This window comes from Carettochelys insculpta, chromosome 17 (assembly GCF_033958435.1).
Source record: "Carettochelys insculpta isolate YL-2023 chromosome 17, ASM3395843v1, whole genome shotgun sequence".
NCBI lineage: Eukaryota > Metazoa > Chordata > Testudines > Carettochelyidae > Carettochelys > Carettochelys insculpta.
In genome coordinates, this window is record NC_134153.1 from 1,811,678 (window position 1) to 1,834,943 (window position 23,266).

Sequence of the window (23,266 nt, forward strand, 5' to 3'; positions counted from 1 at the left end):
TCTCAGCTTGAGCTTGGAGCAGACTAGTGAATGATCTGTATCGCAGTCGGCCCTGTGGTAGCTGCGTGTCAGGAGGATGTTTCTGAAGTTGTTGCGTCTGGTGATGACCAAGTCTAATTGGTGCCAGTGTTTCAAGCGTGGGTGTCTCCATGACACTCTGTGCTGTGGCTTGGTTCGGAAAAATGTGTTTGTGATGCATAGATTGTGGTATGTGCAAAGTTCGAGGAGACGCTGTCCGTTGTCATTCATTTTTCCCACACCGAAGTGACCTAGACAAGAGGGCCGTGAGTCACGATCGGCTCCAACTCTTTCATTGAAGTCTCCCAAAAGGTACAGTTGTTCACAAGCAGGTATTTGCATTACAGCGGCACTGAGCTCGTCATAGAACTTGTCCTTTGCTTCTGGTGTGGCATTCAGGGTTGGAGCATAAGCACTGATCAGGTGGACGGGACCGGCGCAGGTTTGAAGTTTGACCTGAAGGAGTCTTTCTGATCTGCTCATGACTAGTTCCACCATTTGCAGAAGGGTGTTTCTGATGGCAAAGCCAACACCGTGCTCCCTGGGTTCCTCTTGGGCTTTGCCCTGCCGGAAAAAGGTGTAGCCCTTTTCCTTTAGAGATCCCAAAGCTGTGAGTCGCATCTCCTGCAAAGTGGCAATGTCAACTTGGAGCCTCTTCAGTTCCTCATTGATGACAGCGGTCTTTCGGGTGTAGCTGATGTCCTGAAGATCTTCAGTCAAACCGGTCAACATGGTCCACACATTCCAACAAGGAAGCTTGAAACTTTGATGATTTCCTTTTCTTAATAATTTTCTTGTTGGCTTGTCTGGTGCTCATTTCAGTCACTTGTCAGGTTTGGGAACCTTAAGCCTCGTGCACCCAGTGAGGCAGGTGAACTGTGGTGGGACAGTACCCTACTGGCTGGGGGCTGCCCAGCTTAAGGCAGGCGGTGACTGTCCAATGAGATGCGATGATCTCTCCCACAGTTGGAAGCAACCCCTGGCGCTCATTCTCTACGCCAATTGAGCAAGAGCTTATAACCGGTATCTGTTGCCTCCCGTGTTGGTTCAACGCTGTTAAGCGATGCTGGAGTACCTCTCCGGGTGCGAGCCTGGGCAAGTTTAATGGAGACCCTGGGCTGCCGAGACACCAGGCCACTCTCGGCTTTACTGATATAGTCCAAAGGGAAGGATAACCTCTATGTTTGGTACCAGCTCAGCTGCAGGAGTTGCTGGGACAGTGCCAGAAGTTGACACAGAACTGCCTTAGGACCCCCCTCCGGATTTTCTGTCAGGGTTTACTCCCTTAGCCTTACTCCTTCCCAGGATAACCCACAAGGCAGTGGGGCATCTTCCTCCACCTTCACAGGAGTTGTCAATTTGCAGCACCACATCTCCTGGTCCGCCGTTGAGACTGTGCATTAGAAGGGAGAAGGAACAAGTCCCTCCACAAGGTCGGTATGTGAGACAGACCAGACCCCCCTCACTGTGTGTCGCCTGTGAGCTGATGCAGTTGCCTGGGGGATGGTGTCGCTGTAATGCACAACAGCTGCTAGGAGCCCACAGTGAGAGTTGAGTGGTGGGTGAGGACCGGTGCTTCCGTCCGCCTGAAAAGGCGCAGCTGCCGGAGAGTCAAAGGTACCTCTACCCCGGGCACCCCTTATCCCCCCGGGCCAGTGCACGGGGGGTGGCTGATTGATAGTGCAGTCAGGCCAATGAGGGAGTCAGGAGCAGTGATCCCATCCTCCGTGTGTGGGGAGCCTGCTTGGGCCGGAGAGTCTGAGCTGAGGGGAGCTGCCCCTGCTGAGGTGGGGCTGGAGCCGGCCCGGCCGAGGTGGGGTCACAGTGTGAGCGGAGCCAGCGCCCGGCTGGAGGGGTGTCAGGGCCAGAGGAGCAGCCCAGGGAGCTGCGCTGGAGGCAGAGTGTCAGTGGGGCAGGGCAGTGGGGCAGGAGCCAGCTGGACCCAGGTGAGGGGAGCAGCTGGGGAATCTAGGGCCCAGTGCAGGGACACACCTCGCAGGCCAGCCTGTGAGGGGCCCGTGACCTGACTGGGGGGCTGGGGGCTCCCCCGGCACCTGAGAGGTGTGAGCACCACCAGAGCAGGGCCCCAGCCAGGTCCGGGGCATGTGAGGAACAGGCTGGGAACATCCCTGTGCCCCACGGGCGCCGGGTGCAGCTCCCCAGCCAGGACCCCGGTTCCTTTCACCTTCCTGTGGGTTGCCCAGTTGCTGTTCAACAACGCGTGTTTCCCTAAGCATGTGGGCAGAGCAGCGCCAGACACAAGGTGCAGAGCCACTGCCCTGGGCGGGGGGCGCCCCAGCCCTCTCCCAAGTGACCCCAAGAGTACCAGGGCCCACCCCCAGCGCGCCTGGGCCCCACCAGGCCAGGGTGAGGGACCGTGAGGCAGGCAGGCCAGCGGGGGCAGAAGGGAGGGCGAGGACACAGGGCCTCCCGCTAGGCAACTCCCACAGGGTGATGAAAATGCCTGGAAATTTCCTGTCCCCAGAGCAGGACCATCCCCCATTTCCACAGATACCAGGTGTTGAGCAGATCCCTCCATCGCTTCCCCGGCCTGGCTCTGGTGACCCTGTTGTCATAAGTCCCCCTGCCCCGATGCTGTCCCTGAGCTCCTGGAACTACCTGGAAAGCACAACTGTGCTGCCTTGGGAAAGCACCGGTGTGGTTCCTCCAGCCCGGGCCCCTGCCAGAAGGGGCCTTGCCCTGCGGGGTGATGCCGTACTGCTGAACATACACGCACTGCTCACCTGGGGTCATCACACCTATGGGAGAGGTTGTGGGGGGAGCCCCAGGACCTCCCCATGCAGCCCAGAGACAAAGGTCTCAGTGGTATAGACACAGGTAACCCCCATTGTTCGTCATCAGCTGAGGGAACCCACGGGGTATATCCAGACTACACGGCGCAGACACCGATAGCACAGGGGCTTGGGGGGTAACTTACCCCTGCCCCCCGAAGGAGTGTCAAAGGGACCCAGTGGGGGAGCTAGAAGGAGGTACCAACCCCTCCCCTAGGCGCCTGCCCACGGGACAGAGTGCAAGGGGCAGGCATAGGCTCGGAGCTGCCCCTCTAGGGAGGGGAGGGTGCATGAGTCCTGCTCCCTGTGCCATGAAGAGCTGCTAGGCCAGTGTGCTCAATATCAGCAGGGAGCAGACTGGAGGCAAATGAAGACGTGGATGGCTACGTCTACACGCGAACGCTACACGTGAATGTAGCGACATCGAAATAAGCTATTTCAATGAATAGCGTCTACACGTCCTCCAGGGCTGGTGACGTCGACGTTCAACGTCGACGTTGGGCAGCACCACATCGAAATAGGCGCTGCAGGGGAGCGTCTACACGCCAAAGCGGCCCACATCGAAATCAGGGTGCCAGGAACAGCTGCAGACAGGGTCACAGGGCGGGCCAGCGCTTCCGGGGCAACAGCTAGCCGCTCCCTTAAAGAGCCCCTCCCAGACACGCGCAGCCTGCACAGCACGCGGTCTGCAGAGCCATAGGCACGCACACCTCGAGCGACGCAGTCATGGACCCCCAGCAGCAGCAGCAACAGCAGCAGCAGCAGCAGCCAGAGGTCCACCCAGCCGCCCCTGTAGAAGCAGTGCTCGCCCTGCTCCATGCCATGCAGGAGGCAGCTGAGCACCTCCTTGCCACAGAGGAGGAGCTGCCCGCAGGGGAGGAGGACGCAACCCCCAACCCTGCAGCACCCCACCCCCAGCCCCTGCCTCATTCGCCGCCGGCTATGGAGCTACCCCACCAACACCGACTGGTGGGAGCGGCTGGTGCTCGGAGAGTGGGACGATGACCGCTGGCTCCAGAACTTTCACGTGAGCCGGCAGACATTCCTGGAGCTCTGCCAGTGGCTCACCCCCGCACTGAGGCACCAGGACACCTTCATGCGGCGTGCCCTCAGCGTGGAGAAACGGGTCGGCATCACTGTCTGGAAGCTGGCCACTCCAGACAGCTACCGATCCATGGGCCAGCAGTTTGTCGTCGGCAAGGCCACCGTCGGGGCTGTCCTCATGGAGGTAAGAGGACCCACGGGGGGAGGGGGAGGCAGCCCTGGCAGAGGAGGGCAGGGCAGGGGAGGGGGGCCCTGGCAGGGGAGGGCCACACACACCCTGCACACCCCTCATTGGTGCTCTCCCATGTGCTTCCCCTGCAGGTCGTCCGCGCCATCAACGCCCTGCTCCTCCACAGGCTCGTGAGGCTTGGGGACCCGGATGCCACCATCGCGGGGTTTGCCACCCTGGGCTTCCCCAATTGCTTCGGGGCTCTGAATGGGACCCACATCCCCATCCGCGCCCCGGAGCACAGTGGAGGACGCTACCTGAACAGGAAGGGCTACCACTCAGTGGTCCTCCAGGTCTTGGTGGACAGCCGGGGCCGTTTCCAGGACATTCATGTGGGCTGGCCTGGCAGCACCCACGACGCCTGGGTATTCCGGAACTCGGGCCTGTGCCGCCGGCTGGAGGTGGGGACCTACATCCCCCAGCGGGAGATCCCTGTGGGGGACACCACCATGCCCCTCTGCGTCATCGCAGATGCGGCATACCCCCTCCGGCCCTGGCTCATGCACCCTTACACGGGCCACCTGTCAGCCAGCCAGGAGCGCTTCAACATGCACCTGAACCACGCGCGCCAGGTGGTGGAGCGCACATCTGGGCGCCTCAAAGGGCGCTGGAGGTGTCTCCTCACCCGCCTTGATGCGGGCCCCACCAACATCCCCCAGATTGTGGGCGCGTGCAGCGCCCTCCACAACCTGGTGGAGAGCAAGGGGGAGGCCTTCTTTCAGGGCTGGGCTGTGGAGGCCGGCAGGGCCGATGTGCAGCCACCCGCTGCCCCCAGTCGCCAGGTGGACCCCGAAGGGACCAGGGGCTGGGAGGCCCTGCGGGCCCATTTCGATGAGGCCGCGGGGTGAACGCTGGCAGGCCCTCCACTGCCCGCCCCCCCCCATCCTCAACAACACTCCCTGCCCCTATGCCCACACCACAGAGCACCCAAGAGCACTCCCCCGCCCCACTTTTCTTGTAAATAAAAGCAGACATTTGTTCGTCAAACCAGAATATGTTGAACTCTTATTATTATTATTATCTTAACTAACTATTTACAGGCCAAATAAATATTACATATATATATATTATAAGTCAGATAAGATGAAAGAAAAAAAGGGGAAGACAAGGAAGGGGAGAACTATGTACATGGGGGGGCAGGTATCAGCATAACAACGTAACAACAGGGGTCTAATAGAAACTATATACAAAAGAAGATAAAACTGAAGGGGATATATACAAAGGGGGGGGGGCACGTCCTGGGCCCCACACCCCCTAATGTCCAGCGCTGGGGGTGGGCAGCCGCGACCCACGCCTCAGCCTCAGCCCTGGCTGGGGCTGGCTGGGGACCAGGCAGACCGGGAGATAAGGTCGGCGGGTGTCAGCTGGCCCCAGGTCCCCCTCAGCGGAAGGGCCCTCAGTGGCGGGTGGCAGTGCGACGGCGGGTGGAGCAGCGGGGGGAGCAGGCAGGGTGGGCAGAGCAGTGGCCGGCGCAGCATGGGGGGGCCAGGTAGTTTGCGATACGCTCGAATGTCCGCATAAAGGCCCCCCCATGCCTCCTGGTGCCAGGCCAGTGCCCACTCCTGAATTTGAAGGTGCCGCTCCTCCACCCGCAGGCACTGCTCGGCGACCTCCAGCTGCCGACGGTGGATGGCCAGCAGCTGGGGGTCCGTTGCCGTCCAGGAGTGGGGCTGGCTCCGCCGTCGTCCCCGCCATGGGGCTGGTCGGTGCTCCGCCGAGGGGCTGGCCTGGATTGATGGCCCCGGTGGGCTCTCTGGGACCACTGACACCTCCCCGGCACTCTCCGGTCCTTCCAACGGTGCAGCTGTGGAACACAGGGGGGAAGAAGAGTGGGGACAGCCGTTAGTGTGGGCCCCGAGCCGTGGCCCTTGTCCCCCACCCCTCTGCTGCTGGTTCCCCATCCCCGTCCCCGGGAGATGCTGCTGCTGCTGCTGATGGGTGTGCCACCCCCTCCCCCCGGGGGACCCTAGGTTCCACTCCCCCCATCCCCAGGGATGGGGCATGGCACTGTCCTGCTAGGGGGGCAGGGGCTGATGCACTCCTGTGAGGAACATGCCACTGCTGTCCTTGGGGACATGGTCATCTGGGCATTTGGAGGACCCTGGTCATATCTATTACCCCCACCCCTCAACCCCGGGGGTGTGCACCGGGGGTGGGGTACGTACCTGATGGTCCGCTCCTATGGTCGGGGGACACCCGGTGGGCGGACGCCCTGCTGGAGCTCCGGGACGGGACGTGGATCCGGAGCCCCCCATCGCTGGAGGAGGACTCCCCCTCCTCCTCCGGTGCCCCAGGGGTGGGCTCCTGGGGGGGCCCCTGGGGTGCGGGGCTTACCTCCGGGGCAGACTCCGCCTCTGGGGCCTGCTGGGGATCGTCGTCCGAGGTATCAAGAGTGGCCGGAGGGGAGGAGGTGTGCCGGGGGCCCAGGATGGCCCTGAGCTCCCTGTAAAAGGGGCAAGTGACGGGGGCGGCCCCAGATCGGCCGGCCACATCCCGGGCCCGGGCGTAACCCTGCCGCAGCTCCTTCACTTTACTGCGGACGTGATCCGGAGTGCGGGCCGGGTGACCCCGGGCGGCCAGGCCCTCGGCCAGCCGAGCGAACGCATCCACGTTCCGCCTCTTGCTCCCCATTACCTGGAGCACCTCCTCCTCGCCCCAGAGCCCCAGCAGGTCCCAGAGCTCGGCCTTCATCCAGGAGGGGCCCTGCTGCCGCTTCCCAGCCTGGCTGCCGGTCTGGGAGCCCTGGCTCCCCTTGGGGGGGGTGCCTGGGGTCGCTTAGGGGACTGGGGGGCAGCCATCGCTGCAGGGGTGGTGGACTGCGGCTGCAGAGGGGCATGCAGGCTGGCCGCGTGGCTGTGCTGCCGCCTGCACACTCTCTCAGCTTCCTGCACAGGAAGGCAGGGGGCGGGGACCTTTAAGGGGCGCTGCACGCGGCGACCATCGAGCTCAGGGGCTGGAGAGAGCGTCTCTCAACCCCTCGGCTGATGGCCGCCATGGCGGATCCCACTATTTCGATGTTGCGGGACGCGCAACGACTACACGTGCCCTACTTCGACGTTCAACGTGGAAGTAGGGCGCTATTCCCATCTCCTGATGGGGATAGCGACTTCGACGTCTCGCTGCCTTACGTCGATGTCAACTTCGAAATAGAGCCCAACACGTGTAGCCGTGACGGGCGCTATTTTGAAGTTGGCACCGCTACTTCGAAGCAGCCGGCACGTGTAGACGCGGCCGATGTGTTGGAGAATGACAGGTGCTGCTCTGGGGGAACCAGCTCTTTGCCACGCGCTGAGAGTGTCCCTTCTCGCCCAGCTCCAGGGGCTGGGGCTGACTGGAGATTCACTCCTGTGCTGGCTTAGTGAACAGCAGCCTCTTGGCTCAGCTGTTTGTTCTGAAGCCAAAGGCAGCACGTGGCGCTGCCTGGAAACATGAATTCACCCCTGCAGCCTGTTACTACACTTCACCCACACCCCGGGAGCGTTTCCTAACGATTAGTGCCCTGCTGCTTCCGGGTCCCCTCGGGAGGGGCCCAGACCCAGCGCTCTCTCTTGTGCAATGTTCCCTCCTGTGACTGGAGCAGTGGGCTGGCAGGTCAGTATATAAACTGGTGCAGGTCGGGGCTGGGCATCCTGGCACAGCAGCGCAATGAAGTCAGGCCTGCTCCTGCTCGCATTGCTCCTCACCCTCTGGGCTGAGCTGCCGCCTGCCTCTGGGCAGCAACTTCCAGGTGAGATCTCCCTGCCCCCGCCTCTCCACCCGGCCCTGCACTCAGGCCTGCCCTCCTGCCTGTCTCCAACCCCGCAGCCTGCCCCCCACCCCGTCTGCTTTCATTGGCTCCTGCTCCACTCTCCACAGGCTGCCCCCAGCCCTGCCCTGAGCCAACCCCCCCCCCGCAGGACAAAGCCTTTCCCAGCTGTCCCTGGCTCTGCCCCCTGCCCCAGTGTCTCTAACCCCCTGTGTGTGGGGCTGCCCCCGGCCCCTCCCACTTCACCCCGCTGAAGCCTCTTTGCTCTGTCTCTGGCCTTCTGGTGTCTCCCTCCACCCCTGGGCTCCTGGAACATTGAGCCCCGTGGCTCTTCCACACCCTCTGGCTGCTCCGGGACCCTTCTACCCTAAATCCTTCCTGCGGACCCTCTCCAGGCTCATGGCTCCCAGCCAGTGACCCGTGTTCCCTGTAGACGGAGTGCTTGGGTAACCACCCAGGGGAGATTCAGGAGGTGCTCTGCTGATTAGCACGGCGCCCACAGCCACCCACAGCTGGCAGCCTGTGTTTCTATTGGTGGGGCGCATCTGCACACGCCTTTTTGCCTAGAATAAAATTAATTCTGCTGAAGGATGGAAACAATGACAGGAGACACTGGCGGTGACTCCCAGACACCCTCCTCTCAGCCCCACCGGCTTCGGGGCTGTGACACAGCCCGGCGCTGTGTCCCAGGGTCAGCTCAGTGTGATTTCCTCCATGCCCATCTCTGGGGCAACCCATCGCTCCCCATAACCCTAGATCACAGCTCTCCAGTATCTCACACCCCTTTGCCCCTTCCTGCGCCCAGGCAACCCCCATACAGCCCCTGCAGAACGTGCTTTCCCTGGAGCGAGGAGCTTCATACGCTCGGTGGCCACAGGAGATGGGGAGATGTTTCCCTAGCAACAGGGAGACTGCTGGGGCTGCTAGTGAGCTGGGCTAGGAGGGGCCCAGGCTGATGCAGTGACCAGCCCCCTGCCTCGCCCTCTGTCCCCCAGCTGCACACCCTGTGGTTGGGGCAGACAGGTACTAGGGGCGAGACCCAACAGGTCCTGGAGGGCTACTTCCTGGGCCTAGGGAGCAGCTCTGGGGCTGCAGGCCAGCGTGCCGTAGCTGGGCTCTGGGCAGATCCATGGGGACTGAGCTGCACGCCTGCCAGGACCAGTCAGAGTGCCCAGGAGTGATGCTCATCTAGGGGAGCCGGGGCAGGAGGCTCACCAGACCTACAGCCAAGCCAGGCCAAGGGTCAGTTGACGCTTCACGTCTCCTGGCTGCCCAGACCTCAGCCCCAGCCCTGGACATCGCTGTCCTGGCGGCTGTGCTGCAGGCACCACCTCGGCCTCAGCCTGGGAGAGGGAAGGCCTGTGCCTTGCACCCCCACAGCCTCCCCTCTATCCTTTCCCCTCACATCCTCCAAACTATCCCTCCAGGAGCTTCCTCCTCCGTTGCTCTGCCCTTGCCCATGGCATTGGGAAAGCTCTGCTCTGGCTCCTTGCCCAGCCTCTCCTGCACCTCATCCTCTGCCTGTGCCTCATCTGAGCTCTGCCTGGGCTCCTTTGCCACAGGGGTGGAGGGGTAGTGCAACAGGTCAGGACCCCTCCCCTACATATCTACTGGGGAGGAAGAGTACAGGGAGCCCGAGCTTGAGCAGGGCAGGAAGAAGACATGTAGGAGGGACATGTGTCCTCCCCTGCCCTCAACATAGACAACTGTTGGTGCCTGTGGTGGAAGGGGATGCACTGAGGGCCACCTAAGAGGAAGCTGTCTCAGACATCAACAACAGCTGCAGCCCATCTCAGCTAACACCTTCTCTTTCCCAAAGCAGGACAGTTAGTGCCTCTTCAGTGCCCCTTCAGAGACACTAAGGAACTAGTATCAGAGGGGTAGCAGAGTTAGTCTGTATCTTCAAAAACAACAAGACGTCCTGTGGCACCTCATAGACTAACAGATGTTTTGGAGCATGAGCTTTTGTGGGCAAAGACCCACTTCATCAGCTGCATCTCATGAAGTTGGCCTTTGCCCACAAAAACTTTTGCTCCAAAATATCTGTTAGTCTCTCTATAAGGAACTAAGGGGTCTTTCTAAAGCTCTCCCCAGCGACCGGCAGAGGGAACAAGGAAGTGGTAAAAATAAAAGCCTTATTTGTTGCTTCACCTTTCAAGGGCTTCAACTGCTTTTCTGTATCTTTAATGAAAACTTAAAAAGATATTTACTGGGGTGTTTGCCCTGGTGCTGAGCAACAGAGGTCTCTGCATTCCAAGCCCCAGAGATTGTTAACACTCTTTAATGATGGCCAGGGACTGGGTTATGTTAATACTTTCAGTCTGTATAGTCCAGCTAATAAACACAGCATCAGTCTCACCAGGCCTGCTCACCAGCAGCTCCAAGAGCAGCTCAGATACAGGTGGAAAATGTCACTAACTGAAAATAGCTCATTAGTTCTGGGAGCTGGATTCTGGGCCTTCCTTGGGTGCAGAGCCATCCCATCCATCGCATGGTTTGGGGTTGCTGCTCCAGGCTCTGTACTTTGGGGGTTCCCACCATGGCCGCTTCTACTGTCCTATGGATGGGACTTCTGGGTCCCAGAGGCAGTCTTGCCTGGGTGCCTTGGGCCCTAGGAAAAGAACGAAATTCATTTAGGAGACTGTTCACCATCCAGAAGTGTGCAATATATTTTCATGGAAAACTGCCGTGACAATACCAGCAACTAGGACATCTGGGCGTATAAATGTCTTTAACCAGGCCAAAGGCTGAGTGTATATGTGTAGGTAGAGACAGTTTACACACGTGCTCAGTAACTGTGCATTCACTGTGATACAACTGGGTATCTGAGTCTTCTGGCCGCTTTTTGGTTTAACTTCTCTAAAACCCAGTTCTGAATGGTTTTCAGCTACTAGGTTCAATGATATAATCCATGAGAATAGGCTTTACCCAGCGGTTCCACTAGACCAGACTCAGTTCTTACACGTTAGCAATAAGGTCTCCTTTTACCCCACCTCCCAGCCCAGCTGCTGCGCCATGCATCAACCCTGTTATCTTTGAAAGAGGAGCAGAAATCATTTGCAGAGTTCCCCCTTTTTTCCTAACCCGTCTTTCTTTTCTCTGAAGCTAACGAGGTCTGCAACCTCCCTGTGGATGCAGGGCATGCCAGCCCCACTACTTCTACAACTCATTTACCAGGAGGTGTGAGAGGTTCTTTTATGGGGGGCTGTGGGGGCAACAAGAACAGGTTTGACATTGAAGAGGAGTGTCTCAGGACATGTGCACAGCTTGGTAAGAGAATGGGGGAACCTCAGCTGGTTGCGTCAACAGCTGCCCAGGTAATACAGACATTAATGCAAATATCCTGTAGCGACAGAACCTGACCTTCCTGGAGCAGTGTTGGGCAAAAGCAGCCCAGGGGCTTAGATCTGGCCTGCCCAGCTGGTTCGCGCACCGTGCATACTTGTAGCCAGCAGCATGGGTTCAGCTGCCCCTCTGCCCACCTCTCCATGTGCAGCTGAGTTGCTCCTAGGATTCTTCTGCTAGGTGTGCAGAGAGGGAGTGGGGAGAGGGTAGTGCTGAAGTCAAGGAGTTCCCCTCTCCCTGTATCCCTGCAGAGCAGGAATCGGGGAGAAGGAGCCACAAAGTGGAGCTGCTCCAGTCTGAAGCATGGATGGTCAGTGACTCACTCAGGAGTGCAGCGAGGGAGACACAAGAGCAGGACAGATTTCCCGTAAAGAGACAGAGGGCAGCTTCTCTCAGAAACTCACCCAGCAGCAGCCAGCGCACACACCATGTGTCATGTCACACCTACGCAGTCTGTGCCACACACACACATAGTCACTGTGACAAAGCCAGTCGCTGACACACAAAGGCTGGCTCTGCACTTGTCCCAGCTTCAAAGGGGGCACAGTAATAAGGACCACGGGAGATTACTAAGGAAGTGCTGTGGTGAATACGCCGCACTCCACTAGACTAATTCTCCCCTGCAGCAACTCTGAAGCGTCAAACTTTGAAGTGCCGGCGTGCATGTAGCCATGGGCACTTTGAAGTACCCATGCTCCTTCAAAGTCCCTTTACTCCTCAAAATTTTGACACTTCAAATTTGCTGTGGGGGAAAATTAGCCTAACAAAGTGCTGCATATTCACCGCAGCACTTCCTTAGTAATCTCCTGTCACCCTGACTACCATGCCCCCTTCGAAGTTGGGGCAAGTGTAGACAAGCCCAAAGTGTTACACACTCTCTTTGCCTCTCCCTGTAGTCCACAGCCGCACCCCTTCTCCCCAAGTCCCCACCACTTCTGAGGGACCCAGAGATGGACCGTGGCCAATACCAACATTCGTGGAGTGGTTCCTCTATCATGATTATTCCTCCTCCACAGCCTAGAGGATCCATCCCATTGCTCAGGCGTTGTACAGGCACAAACCAGGAGGTAGCCATGGCCCCAAGGAGCTCACAGTCTGACTAGAGGAGGGGATGGGGCTGATGATGAGCATATGACGGGGGTCCCTAGCTATGTCCTGCTGGAGCCAAAACTAAAGGGAAGGTCCTTGAGTCCTGGTAGATACATGTTGGGGTAGATCCTTCTTGGGGCAGGGGGCTGGACCCCTATGACTTCTTGAGGTCCCTTCCAGCTCTGTGGTTCTATGATTCTATGATTCCCACCCCTTTGGAGGCCCCATCTAGTGAGTAAAAATGCCAATAACAACCCTGCTGAACACAGCTACCACCTTTCTTCTGGCTGGCTCAGAGGAGTCATGTCTGTCTGGGGCATCACTGGATTGGGGCTCAAAAGATAAGAGTGAGGTCCCATCTCTGACACCAGAGAAGTGGATCACACTGCTGCCATGGGTGCTGGGTATTTCTCCTCTAGCTCTGGAAGGGCTCATTGGAGCCGAGTCTGCCTTGGCCCAGAGATCCTGCTCTCCATCGATCCAAAGCAGCAGCTGCCTTCCAGCATTATTCATTACCAGCCAGGCAAGCAGATGCCTGTCAGCACAAAGCATCGTGGAGTGTGGGTTGTCTCTTAGCGACATCCCCAACAAGGACTTCCTCAGAGTTCCTGGGACAATTGCATTCTGCGTCCCTTTCAGCAGCAGTGAAAGGTGACGATGTGTAGCCCATCTGCCAGATGGAGACAGCAGCAGCCAGGACCAGGTTCCAAATCTAGGGTTCCTCTCCATCCATCTAACATAGAACTGGCTTGAGCCCCCGCCTAGTAACCTGAGAAATTCACACCCCACTCCAGGCACTTCTGAGAGGCAATGCTCCCCCACTCCCAGGAAGAGTCTGAGCATAGAAAGTTTTAATAAAAGGAGGAAAGTGAACTGGCATTGATTTGGGAAAACACCAGAAATAGAATTCATAAAGAAAATCGGTAGTGAGAGTCTCAGCCCAGGCAGGCGGGGCAGTATCCTTTTCCCCTCAGATTTTTAAGACCAGCAACACAAGTGCTCCCTTCACATGCCCAACACTTCTCTGCGTCCCGCTCACAGTTGCTGCCCTTGGTCAGTGCAGACACAGACTTCAGAGGTGCATCTGCAGCCTTCACTTCCCAGCCTGGTGTCATTTTGAGTGCAGAAGAGAAGACTGAGGGGGGATTTGATAACAGCCTTCAACTTACTGAAGGGAGGCTGCAAAGAGGCTGGAGAGAGGCTGTTCACAGTGGTCACGGATGGCAGAACATGGAACAATGGGCTCAAGTTGTGGTTGGAAAGGTCCAGGTTGAACATTAGGAAACACTTTTTCACTAGGAGGGTGGTGAAGCATTGGAATGGTCTATCCAGGGAAGTAGTGGAGTCGCCATCCCTGGAGGTGTTTAAGTCTCACCTCGACAAAGCCCTGGCTGGGCTGATCTGATACCTAGGGCAGTGGGCTGGACTTGATGGCTTCTTAGGTTTCTTCCAGCTCTATAGTTCTATGATTCTATGGTGAGAAGGAGCAAAGCACCATCTCATTCACTCTGCTGGGCGCTCACTGTTTGTCTGCTGCTACCTTGCTCATTGTTCTTCTCTATCATCGCCCAGCTGACAGTCAGTCACCAGTCACTGCCATCCACCTCAGGTCTCACCTCTGCACATCACATCAGTAATTTTCTACTTTTCTTCAGATTGGACAGAAACACTGCCCCTTCTCAAGTGATCTGAGCTCCCATTGATCTCAGCTTTTAGCAGGCAGGGCAGATACCCAGCTCCACCATAATTAAACTAAGAAAGAAGCTCCTAAGTCTAGTTAGCTTTATTCTTTGAGCAGCGGGAGAAAAGCAGGTCAAACTGGCCCAGACAGCATTGCTGGGAAAAATATATCACCACTGGCCCAGCATGCACACCCCTACCTATCTTACGCTCAGGCTGTGACAGTCAAGCAAGGTCCTTGTGCTAAGGGTGAGCTTTCTCCTTTGGAACGGATTAAATACAGTCCTGTTTTTATCTATTCTTACAATAATTACAAGCATCATTAACCATATTTCACTATCCTTACATTAAACACAAACATAGCTAGGACAGGGGCACAAAATAAGTTGACTAGAATAAGCAAAACACCACTCCCTCTGCTGAATAGTTGGCAAGAGCTAAACAAAGCAGGAGCAAAGTGTGTTTGCATAGACAAAACCAGGGTCTCCCCATGTTTCCTGTGAACTCTCAGGTCAATATTCGTTCAGATTCTGCCTCAGGTATTGTCAACAGTAGGGGAAAGTCCTGTGGTCCATCCCCAGGCAAATTTCCCACTGCAGCTCTCAGAGGCTTTTCCCTGGCTCCTCGCATCAGGATTTCAAAGCTGCACCAGCCCTTCAGCCAACACCAGGGGTCTCATTGTTGGCACCAAGCTTTCAGCATTGCCTGTTGCACACTGAGGTTCATCAGCCACAGGTGTTATTCAAGCTGAGACCTAGATAAAATCATGACAAAGATACACTAGAAAAAGAGCAGAAAAAAGGCCAGCGATTTTTGCAGTTGGATCCCAAGTCACAGATTGTTCAGCATGCACCTGTACGCACCTAGTCTGTATGGAAATGTTCACATGCCGTTTGTGTGTCCATTTGTTTGCAGAACACATCTGAACACCTGATCCCACCTGTGCTTGTGCTAATAGCCTTCTCCTCAGTTGTTTCTCTATTCTGCAGCTGGAGAGATCTGCAAGCTTCCAGCGGAGACCGGCCCATGCAAAGCATTCTTTCCTCACTACTTCTACAACTCACTCACCAGGAGGTGTGAGATATTCATTTATGGCGGCTGCGGGGGCAATGAGAACAGGTTTGCCACTGAAGAGGAATGTCGCAGGACGTGCGGACAGCCTGGTAAGGGAATGAGAGAACCTCAGCTGGCTGGTCCATCAGCTGCCCAGGCAATAGAGATGTTAATACAAAAATCCAAGGGCTACAGAGCCTGACCTCCATTGCAATGATTGATTGACTGCATCCCAGCAGTGCTAGAGGATCAACCATGGCCCATGACCCCATTGCGTGGAGCTGCCAAGACACAGAGCCGGAGACAGTCCTGGCCCCAAGGAGCACACAGTCTGGCTAGACAAGGGGCCAGGGCTGAGGCTGAGTATGTGAGAGGAGTCCCTTGTACAGTTCTTGCTGAGCCAAAATTAAAGGGAAGGTACTAGAGTCCTGGTAGTAATGTTCCTGCCCCTCTGGAAGCCTTGGTGAGGGAGTTAAATGCAAATAACAATCCTGCTGACCACAGCTATCGCCTTTCCTGCTAGCTGGCTCAGAGGAGCTGTCCTTGTCCCTGGCACAGCCAGGTGGGGGCTCAAGGGCAGGAGTGAGTCCCAGTCTCAGGCACTGCAGGAGATATGGCTCACACAGCTGCCAGGGGCTGAGCTGTCCTGTCCATTGGATGGTTTGGGGCACTTACCTCAGGCCTCGCACTTTGGGGGCTTTCACACACTCTTAGGGATGGGCCTGGCCATGGTTGATGCTGTCAGACATTTCTGCCCTTACACCAGAAGAGCTCCCGGGAACCCAGTCTGCCTTGGCCCAGGGACCCTGCTCTTCATAGCACTGAAGCAGCAACCGCCACCTAGCGTGATTTATTACCAGCCAGCATAGCAGCCAGCTCAGCCAGGGGCTCCCTCAGATCTACTGGGCTGGTTTCATTCTGTGTCCCTCTGATCAGCAATGGATGGTAATGATATTGTCATACCAGGGACAGTTCATCCCCAGGCAAATCACAGAATCACAGTATCTTAGGGCTGGAAGGGACCTCAGGAGGTCATCGAGTCCAGCCCCAGCCTAAAGAAGGATCAACCCCCACTAAGTCACCCCAGCCAGGACCTTGTCAAGTCAAGACTTAAAAACCTCTAGGGATGGAGATCCCACCACCACTCGGTGTAGCATTCCAGTGCTTCCCCACCCTCCTGGGGAAATAATTTTTCCTAATACCCAACTGATACCTCCCCCTCTGTAACTTCAGACCATTGCTCCTTGTTCTGCCATCTGTCACCACTGAGAAATCTCTCTCCACCCTCTTTAGAGGTCCCCTTCAGAAAGTTGAAGGCTGCCATCAAACCACCCTCCGTCTTCTCTTCTGCAAACTAAATAAGGCCAGAGCTTTCATCCTCTCCTCACAGGTCATATGCTCCAGCCCCCTAATCATTTTCATTGCCCTCTACTGAATCTGTTCCAGTGCATCCATATCCTTTCTACACTGGTGGGGGGGCAAACTCCCACTCCAGCCTCCAGCCCTTTCCCTGGCTCAGGAGCTGAGGTTCTGAGCTGCAGAAGCCCTTCAGCCAGCACGAGGGGTCTCACTGCCTCTGACTGAGATTTCAGGATTGCTTGTAACCAAGTGAAGTCAATCCCAGTGACGTTTAGCACGGGTTGAGGTGAGCTGATGTTACAGTCTAGACAAAAGAGTGACAAATATATTGTATTACAATAGTTAAATAACTTGTAAGTACATTTTGCAGCCAGACACCACTTCTGAGAATTTTCAGTGTCCTGACTTATGCTCCTAGTTTTTGTGGAAAACTGCACATGCCTGTTGCTGCCGACTGGTCTGCCCGCTGTTTCTGACAGTCTGGCCCCAGCTATTGTTACCAGTGTCAATGCTATGTCACTCCAGAATGGATTTTCCATGGGGTTCTGATACATCAGATAAACCCACCACTCCCATTCCTTAATTATAGGGCTCTCTTACACCTTCCTCCAGTCCTGCAGGCACTTCCCAGCCGGCCTCAGACTGGTGCCCAGTAAAGTTGAAATGTAAAGGCTGAGATACTCTGCAGATTTCCCTTCTTTCAGCCTAACTCGCCTGGCTTCTTTCTGCAGTGACAGAGATCTGCAAGCTCCCTATGGACTCCGGCCCATGTTTTGGCTACATGCTCAGCTACTTCTACAACTCAGTCACCCAGAGATGTGAGAGGTTTGTTTATGGAGGCTGCGGGGGCAACGAGAACAGGTTTACCACTGAAGCGGAATGTCGCAGGACATGTGGACAACCTGGTAAGAGAATGAGGTAATCTCAGCTAGTTGGGCCATCAGCTGCCCATGCAATAGAGACATTAATGCAAAGATCCTGGGACCACAGAGCCTGACCTCCATTATAATGACTGATTGACTGCATCACAGCAGTGCCTAGAACAGGATGGACAAAGTCTGCCCTGGCCCATCAAGGGTTTCTCTCTGGCCCACCCAGCTGATTAGCAGGGCATGCGTACTTGCAGCCCGCAGCATGTTTTCAGCTGCCCCTCCCCCAACCTTGTTCCATCAGCAGCTGCTCTTAGGATTTCTTTGGCCCCATTGCCCCAGCACTGCCCAGACACAGAACAGGAGACAGCCCTGGCCCAGAGTTCACAGTCTGACTAGAGGAGGGGAAGGGGGCTGAGGATGAGTGTGTGAGAGGGGTCCCGGGTGCAACTCCTGCTGGAGCTGAAACTAAATGGAATGTTCCTGAGTGCCGGTCTTCAACAGTGGGGAAATGACTCACAGAGTTGCTGTGATTATGGCTATTTCCTGTGCAACCCCAGAGAACATCTGTGATCTTTTTCTTCCCTTCAGGGGCCTTTTGGTGAGATCCACGGGGCCCTACCTGTAACTGGGGTACTTCTGTACGCACTTAACTCTCCAGCCAGGCCTGACTCTCAGAATGCTTTGCCAGTGACAAGCAGCAAACCCCTCCATGTGCGGTTATCACTCAGCACAACAGCAGGTGAAGCCCCACACCCAGCTAGATGATGTGAATGCTCCCAGAGCCACTCACACATCACACAGAAAGGCACCAGCAAATCTGCCAAGGACCCAGCCCTGCACCCCAAACCTCAAATGCCTTGTCTTGGTCAGAAGCCTGACCAGAGCAAGTTCATTACCCCGTCTGCCCCTTCCTCAGTGTGGAGTGGACATACATACCAGGCTGTGTGAGCTGAGATTTTCCAGACCCTTCAAATAATGCACCTAGTTTTGGTAAAATATAAAACAGGTTTATTAAACACAGTAGAAGAGACTAGAAATCTGTGTCTACATGTGCCACTTCTTCCGGAAGTGGCATGGTAATGAGCCGTCCGGAAGATGTTAATGAGGCGCGGATGTAAATTTTCCGCACCTCATTAGTATATGGGTACGTAGTTCAGAGTCTGGAAGAAACCCCTCCAGACTCCAAAATACGCATGCAGATGCGTGGCCTGCAGGATCTTCTGGAAGGAAACCCTCCTTCTGGAAGTCCCTTCTTCCTTAAAGTTTTCAGGAAGAAGGGGTTTCTGGAAGGAGGGTTTCCTTGCAGAAGATCTTTGGGGGCCACTCGTCTGCATGTGTATTTTGGAATCTGGAAGAGCTCCTTTAGGACTCTGAACCATGTGCCCATATGCTAATGAGGTGCGGGAAATTTCCATCGGCCTCTCATTAGCATCTTCCGGGCAACTTATTACCATGCCGCTACCAGCAGAAATGGCACGCGTAGACAGAGCCTAAGTGGTTATAAGTGGTAGGCATGAAAGGCGAGCAACAGTTAGCAAAGCAAATAAAAAGTAGTGTGAGCAGCCAGCTAAGTCACTCAGACCCCGCTTACACAGTCAGCTGCTTACTGTAGGCTGTTCATTGGCTCAGGAGCTGCCTGGCTCAGTGGGCTGGTGCCGGCACTACGTTAGAGCCATGGGGAATGAGCTCCTGTCACTGAAGGAGTCTCTGTGACAGGCCCCTATGGGACCAGGCACTCAGTACAAGGTCCATTTGCTAAGTCTGACAATCAAATCCCAGCCCTGTAGGTTTACCAGCATCCCACAGACCTGGCTTTGTTACCGGGATAATGTAAAACTCTGAGCTGAGCAGGGAGTTGCCACATTGCTAAGTTGCTGTCTTGTTGCTACATCTTGTGGTAGCACAAGAACTGACCGGACCCATCCTGAGGCTGGCGGCTGCTGAAGCAACTGCTCCCTTCTCCTGTAGCTAACGGAATAAACGGCCACCCGGGAGGTGACTCTGCTGGGATGAGAGAGTAGCTGTGCCCAGCCCTTGGCCCTCCCGCTCTCCGCTCTGCACCTGCTGCAAACACCGAGACTGTCGTGACAGCCAGTGGTGCTGAGTGTGGCAGACAGGATCTCCCAGCAGCCCAGTATGTGAGACAGGAGCTCTTTATAGAGGATTCACAGACACCTGTGTAGCTGTTTGCTCCTGCAGACTGGCCTGTCCCTCAGCCCCTCCCGTGGCATCCCTTCGAGCCATGTTTGTCCAACCTCACACTGGCCAGGATCCCTGGGACAGAATTCCTCTGCTAGCCCCCAGAGCTTCTCCAGGGCTGGCCCTGAGAGTGTGACTGTACTGGAGGTAGATGTTTCTGTCCTGGGAGGATGCCCCTCCCTGTGCAGAGCTCTCTGTGAGACTCAGAGTGGAGACGAGCCCAGCTGTGCACAGTCACTGACTTGAAAGTTGAATAGTAACAGGGAGCTAGCCGTGTTAGTCTATATTCTATCAAAACAAAAAAGCAGTCCAGTAGCACTTCAAAGACTAACAAAACGTATTAGGTGATGAGCTTTGGTGGGACAGACCCACTTCTTCAGGAAGTGCTACTGGATTGCTCTTTTGTTTTGACTTGAAAGTTGCCAGAAAAGGGACACAGAATTTGGAGTGAAACTGTTGGTTCATGGTCAGGTTCAAGTGGAGCACCCCATGGCTTGGTTCTAGGGCCAGTGTTGTTTCACATCTTTGTTAATGACCTGGATAAGGAGATGGATTGCACCCTCAGCAAATTTGCAGATGACACTAAGCTAGGGGAGAGATAGATGCATTGAGGGTAGGGTTAGGGTCCAGAGCGCCCCAGATAAATAGGAGGATTTGGCCAAAAGCAATCTGATGAGGTTCAACAAGGACAAGTGCAGAGTACTATAGTTGGGATGGAAGAATCCCAAGCGCTGCTACAGACGGGGGACAGACTGGCTAAGTAGCAGTGCAACAGAAAAGGACCTGGGGATTACAGCAGATGAAAGGCTGACTATGAGCCTACAGAGTGTCCTGGTAGCCAAGAAGGCTAATGGCACATTGGGGTGCACTAGGAGAAGTATCTCTAGCAGATCTAGAGAAGTTACTATTCCCCTCTAGTCAGCACTGGTGAGGTCTCATCCAGTCCTGGGCTCCCCAGTGTGAATGCATTGGAAAGGATTCAGCAGAGGACAATGAAAATGATTAGGGGGCTGGAGCACATGACCTATGAGGAGAGAACGAGGGACTTGGGCTTATTTAATTTGCAGAAGAGAAGACCGAGAGGCGATTTGATAGCAGCCTTCAACTTCCTGAAGGGGGGCTCAAAAGAAGATGGAGAGAGGCTGTTCTCGGTAGTGATGGATGGTAGAACAAGGAGCAATGTTCTGAAGTTACAGAGGAAGAAGTATAGGTTGGCTATTAGGAAAAACTGTTTCCCCAGGAGGGTGGTGAAGCACTGGAATTTGTTACCAAGAGAGCTGTTGGAATCTCCATCCCTACAGGTTTTCAAGTCCTGGCTTGACATTGTCCTGGCTGGGATAGTTTAGTTGGGGTTGATCCTGCTTTAGGCAGGGGGCTGGACTCAATGACCTCCTGAGGTCCCTTCCAGCCCTAGGATTCTATGATTCTAAACTGCTGAGCTGGAATTCACAAGGCTCCCTTAGGTGTTCTCACCTACTTGTCACCTTTGGAAGGGTGCACATCCACGCTGAGCCAATTAGCACTGACGTGACACTCCCATCTCTGTGTCCCTACCAGCTGCTTCTTTCACTTCCTGCATCTGACAGATGAGGTGGAACTCCAAAGCTTCTGTCCTAATCAGTGATCCGGTAAGCTGGGCTCTTGTGCAGCCACTCAGGAGAGATTCCAGGGCTGCCCAGCTGATTAGCAGAGTGCACACAGACACACTTGTGTTTCCCCTGGTGGTGCACCTTTGTACATACCTCAGTGCTCATAAAAATTTATTGCACACCTGGGTGGGGAAACTTGAGTGAACATCGGCCTTAATGAAATTGTTAGTCTCTAAGGTGCCACCGGACTCCTTGTAGTTTTCCATCTGTCTCACTGCTGTCTCTGCAACTGTTCCATTTCTCTTTGGACCCAACTCAGCTCCACATGGAGCCACTGGGATTTACCACACAGGTGTCTCACTGTCCTGGGCTGTTCTCTCTTTCAGCAAAACCTGGGTTTTGTCCTGTCATCCCCCCGGACACCTGGGGGATCTGCGGCTTGATGTGCTTCAGTGACAACGACTGCCTTGGGGCAAAAAAGTGCTGCAATGTGGGGTGTGGCCAGATTTGCCTAATGCCCTCGCAGGTGAGGTTCAGCAGAGTGCATGCTGGGATCACTGCACCTAGCCCCTGTGCATTAAACAGTCCAGGGTTGCAGGCCGTTGCTGCTGTCACCTTTCTGCCCTCCCAGCTCCTGGCCTGACCAACTGCCCCCTTTCCACAGAGCCTACCGGAGAGAGACCATGAACGGCTGACAGTGTGACAAGAAGGCCTGTGGGAACATGGGACAGAACCCTCCATTACAGCCCACAGTTGACTCCCGCCCCAGTCGCCCAAGGTCAGAACTCACCCAGCACTGGGGTAATGTAATAAAGAGTTTGGCTCAGCTGGCCTCCCTGTGATTTCCTGGGCAGGGCCTCACTGTCCCTGCCAGCCTTCCTGGGGCTGATGTTCCTGGTGAACCATTGTCGCACGGGGAACTGACAGGCACTGGGCAACGCCAGTGGAATATGAGTTGCTGCACAGTCCCTGGGAGCCAGACAGCAGCTGTGGTGTGCTGGAGACACCAAATCCTGAGAATCACACTCCCCTACCCCACAGGACCTGCACTGCAAGAAGGTCACGTGTCCCCTTTATCCCCACCCATTGGAGCAGCTCCCTAGTGCAGTGAGCTGCTGCCAGTGCCTGGGGGTTGGACTTAAAAGCACAGCTTTGCCTGGTGGGGCAGCCTGGCTCTGCCACCCTGAGACTCCCCACAGAAGGTAGGGCTGTGGGACTGTCCCTGTGCACATGAGAGGGAGATGGGCTGTGAGCCAATTGACCCCACTCCCTTCCCACACTCTGGCTTGCTTTCCCAGCCCCACTGCAACAACTGGTGCCTGGGCCAAGCTCTAAACCCCAGGGGAAGAGGCTTTCTCTGGTGTTCCTGCTCCAGACCCTTAGGGGTCCTACAGGTGCTGAGCTCTGGGAGGGAGAGATGGGAGCCAACCCTGTGGGCCTGGTCTGAGCTTGGGATGGGTTATGCATGTCTGAGCGGCTCCCCCAGCACAGGGAGCCATGCTTCACAAACAAGCAGTGTATAAAGTGATGGACATGGGAGCAGAGACCCTCAGGCTGCCATGGACCGGGCAAGCCTGTGTAAGCAGGGTCTAAGTGAGTTCTCAGCTGGCCGCTCACTGGGAGGGGCAGAAACATCCCTGGCAAACGGTATTCCCGTGAACAAGCCTGCCCTGCCAAGGCATGCCACAGATAGCGCGGTGCTGCTCAGAGTGATCGGATTTGGCTGCTGTTGGGTTACAAATCACTTTAGCACAGACTGCAGGGTAGTGAAACGCCATCAGTGCTGCTGTCTTCATCACATCAGTGACGGGGAGCAGAACTGGGCTTCCTTTGCCCAAATGAGAGAGTCTCTCTGAGCTGAGAAGGCCTCCTTGAGGCAGGAGCTCCCATGTCAGAGCTGGGGGAGAGCAGGATGGGCAGCAGGAGGTGTGGGCTTTCCCTAAGGGTCCTAGGTCTGTTTTTACCTATTCTGGTTTGCTGTTGAATGGTTGCATTAAATAGGCTCTATGTTATTAGGCCCTTGTTCTTTTAAGGGTTTGAATAAAGCTGAAGTTTCTGATGGTGAGCCAGTGCTTCTGCCCAGCATGATACGAGCTGACAGCCACTGGGATACTGTGCTGCAGAAGTCCGAGCAGAGAGGTGGGGGCAGCAGAGGGTGACTGACAGTCAGCTGGTGGGTGTGATGAACCAGCTGAGGGGGTGGGAGCAGAACGAGCAGCTGGTGGGCAGCCAGCAGAAAGGAACTTTAGTAG

The 23,266-nt window shown here is 55.8% G+C and overlaps 1 protein-coding gene across 2 annotated transcripts; it reads left to right on the plus strand.

The window, feature by feature from the left end:
• The first annotated feature begins 7,704 nt into the window (after positions 1-7,704).
• Positions 7,705-21,834, plus strand: LOC142022289 (BPTI/Kunitz domain-containing protein-like). 2 transcript variants are annotated; one of them, XM_075011983.1, is made up of 5 exons: positions 7,705-7,810; positions 14,932-15,105; positions 17,086-17,259; positions 21,401-21,540; positions 21,679-21,834. In XM_075011983.1, the coding sequence occupies exons 1-5, from the start codon at positions 7,729-7,731 to the stop codon at positions 21,715-21,717; spliced, it is 609 nt and encodes a 202-aa protein (XP_074868084.1). In that variant the 5' UTR covers positions 7,705-7,728; the 3' UTR covers positions 21,718-21,834. The 2 variants fall into 2 exon arrangements, with proteins under 2 accessions (XP_074868084.1, XP_074868085.1); XM_075011984.1 differs by having other exon boundaries at positions 21,401-21,536; positions 21,676-21,834.
• Positions 21,835-23,266: the final 1,432 nt, after the last annotated feature.

Bases quoted from the DNA above. Each gene is read 5' to 3' on its own strand.
- LOC142022289 (XM_075011983.1), top strand. From the start codon at position 7,729: ATGAAGTCAGGCCTGCTCCTGCTCGCATTGCTCCTCACCCTCTGGGCT. The intron at 7,811-14,931 runs GTGAGATCTCCC...TCTATTCTGCAG, and splicing joins CTCTGGGCAGCAACTTCCAG to CTGGAGAGATCTGCAAGCTT. The intron at 17,260-21,400 runs GTAAGAGAATGA...TCTCTCTTTCAG, and splicing joins CAGGACATGTGGACAACCTG to CAAAACCTGGGTTTTGTCCT.